Raw genomic sequence first — 2598 nt, 5'->3', positions numbered from 1 at the left:
TGTGGCAAACTTTAAACAACACTTTTTATGTATATCTTTAAGAAATGGCTTTCTTCTTGCCACTCTTCCATAAAGGCCAGATTTGTGCAGTATACGACTGATTGTTGTCCTATGGACAGAGTCTCCCACCTCAGCTGTAGATCTCTGCAGTTCATCCAGAGTGATCATGGGCCTCTTGGCTGCATCTCTGATCAGTCTTTTCCTTGTATGAGCTGAAAGTTTAGAGGGACGGCCAGGTCTTCGTAGATTTGCAGTGGTCTGATACTCCTTCCATTTCAATATTATCGCTTGCACAGTGCTCCTTGGAATGTTTAAAGCTTGGGAAATCTTTTTGTATCCAAATCCGGCTTTAAACTTCTCCACAACAGTATCTCTGACCTGCCTGGTGTGTTCCTTGTTCTTCATGATGCTCTCTGTGCTTTAAACGGACCTCTGAGACAATCACAGTGCAGGTGCATTTATACGGAAACTTGATTACACACAGGTGGATTCTATTTATCATCATTAGTCATTTAGGTCAACATTGGATCATTCAGAGATCCTCGCTGAACTTCTGGAGAGAGTTTGCTGCACTGAAAGTAAAGGGGCTGAATAATTTTGCACGCCCAATTTTTCAGTTTTTTATTTGTTAACAAAGTTTGAAATATCCAATAAATTTCATTCCATTTCATGATTGTGTCCCACTTGTTGTTGATTCTTCACAAAAAATTACAGTTTTATATCTTTATGTTTGAAGCCTGAAATGTGGCAAAAGGTCGCAAAGTTCAAGGGGGCCGAATACTTTCCCAAGGCACTGTAACAGAATCTCAAAAAGCTAACATGGGTTTCTAATCCTTCTCCACTCCAAAAAAAAAAAAAAAAAAAAAAGAATAAGTCTTGGCTGGACATAAGCTCTAGTTTCTTCTGTAATTCCCATTTACTAATCCTCATCATTTTTTACTCTCTTTTACAGCTCCAGTTTTTCATCGCTCATTGGATTTTAGGCTTCCTGATCTTCCGAGGCCATTCTAGTTCTTGATTTCTGATGATGCCACCACTCCGTAAACATTTATTTTTCCCCTTCATATTGTTATCTTTCTTCTCTCTAAGCCTGTTTTTTTTCATCAAAATTCCCTCCTATACACACTCTTCTCCCAAAAATAAACCGGTCCACCTTCTTGTTGTGTCATCCTGGAGATCAGGTTCTTCATTCCTTGGACAGATCTTCAACCATCACAATGACGTCTTTTACCTCTTTGAGCCTGGACGTAACATCTGGATGAAGCTCCCGGGTGAAAGTTCCGAGCTGCTACATTTTCCCTTAAGGGATCTTCTACGATCACTTTTCACCTGTGATGTGTCCTCTCTTCATCACTATCTTCCTAATGGGGGAAAAGACATTTCTGATTTAGGTTTCTTTGAACAAAGTCGAGCACTCTGTACCCCACCAGCTTGTGCAGCCTTTATGCCTTCTGAAGGTTATGACCGATTAAAGTGCTACAAACATTGCGGAAAAACTTTACTGGATGAAATGGCAGAGATTTGCATGACTTACAGCCATGTGGTAATGAAAGTGGTCCGGATTTTCAACCTTTCTGTTCTGCTTCCCCTTTTCCGAGACCCCGCTCTTGATCTTCGTATTCTGCACCTTGTGAGGGACCCTCGAGCTGTTGCTTTGTCAAGGAAATCCATTGATCTCAACATTGATGATAAGATTGTACTTAGGAATGAAGGAAATGGAAATATTACAGTAAGCCGGGTTATGGCGAAGATTTGCAAATCTCAGGTTGATATCAACAACATGGCTAAAGTAGCTGAGGTGCTGCAAGGACGATACATGGCTATTCGACACGAGGACCTTTCTAACGAACCTCTTAGAAATGTTAAAAAAATTTTCAATTTTGCTGGCCTCCATCTAACCAAAGACCTGGAACGGTGGGTTTACAATATCACCCATGAGGAGTTAGCAGATAAAAATGGGATCATGACTTTCTCAAGAGACTCTTCAAAGGTGGCCCAAAAATGGAGAACCGTTTTGAACTTTAATTTTGTAGAACAGATTCAAAAGAACTGCAAAGAGGTCATGGATCTGTTTGGTTACAGGCCAGCAAAATCCGAAATAGAACAAAAAAATATGACTTTGGACTTTGTAAATGAGGAATGGTCATTGGAGGGAACTATACAAACTGGCTAATGTCAGTTCCATGATCTCTTCTTCACTCAGCCAACAGATGCCACTGTAAAGAGTCCTCACTGGTGAATTTGCTTAATTCACTTGGCTGAACCGGCCAAGATTTGAACCATGTATAGGCAGGCTGAATGTACCCAAGTTGATAGATTATTGCCAGGGGCTATTAATCACTGTGTTCTCCTGGTGGGAACAGCTTCCCCCGACCCCCCGCCGGGATGACGCAATTGCAGGAATCTGTATGGATTGGGGAATCAAGCGATTTTGTTTTCTGCATCCCATGGTTACAGGAAAGGAAAAGGCTCAGTCTATGGCCTTCTTTACAGGTCTCCCCAACACCACTCTGTGAATGGACAGTGAAAGGAGAATAAGCACACTAGCTTCTTCCACCACGTTAGCTTATCCCTCCAACAGCCTGGTCTCTCCTCCTG

General features: G+C 41.6%; 1 protein-coding gene across 1 annotated transcript; it reads left to right on the top strand.

Moving 5' to 3' along the window:
* Nucleotides 1-1022: 1022 nt before the first annotated feature.
* On the top strand, nucleotides 1023-2173 carry LOC309560414 (carbohydrate sulfotransferase 6-like; the record flags this gene model as incomplete). The annotated part of the gene is made up of 1 exon (XM_082264050.1): nucleotides 1023-2173. The coding sequence occupies exon 1, from the start codon at nucleotides 1025-1027 to the stop codon at nucleotides 2171-2173; it is 1149 nt and encodes a 382-aa protein (XP_082120176.1). The 5' UTR covers nucleotides 1023-1024.
* Between the last annotated feature and the right edge of the window lie 425 nt (nucleotides 2174-2598).

This window comes from Pelophylax lessonae (genome assembly GCF_965119305.1).
Source record: "Pelophylax lessonae genome assembly, chromosome: 7".
NCBI classification, from domain to species: Eukaryota; Metazoa; Chordata; class Amphibia; order Anura; family Ranidae; genus Pelophylax; species Pelophylax lessonae.
The sequence above is the reverse complement of the archived record's forward strand: the minus strand, read 5'-3'. Positions and strand labels throughout refer to the sequence as shown.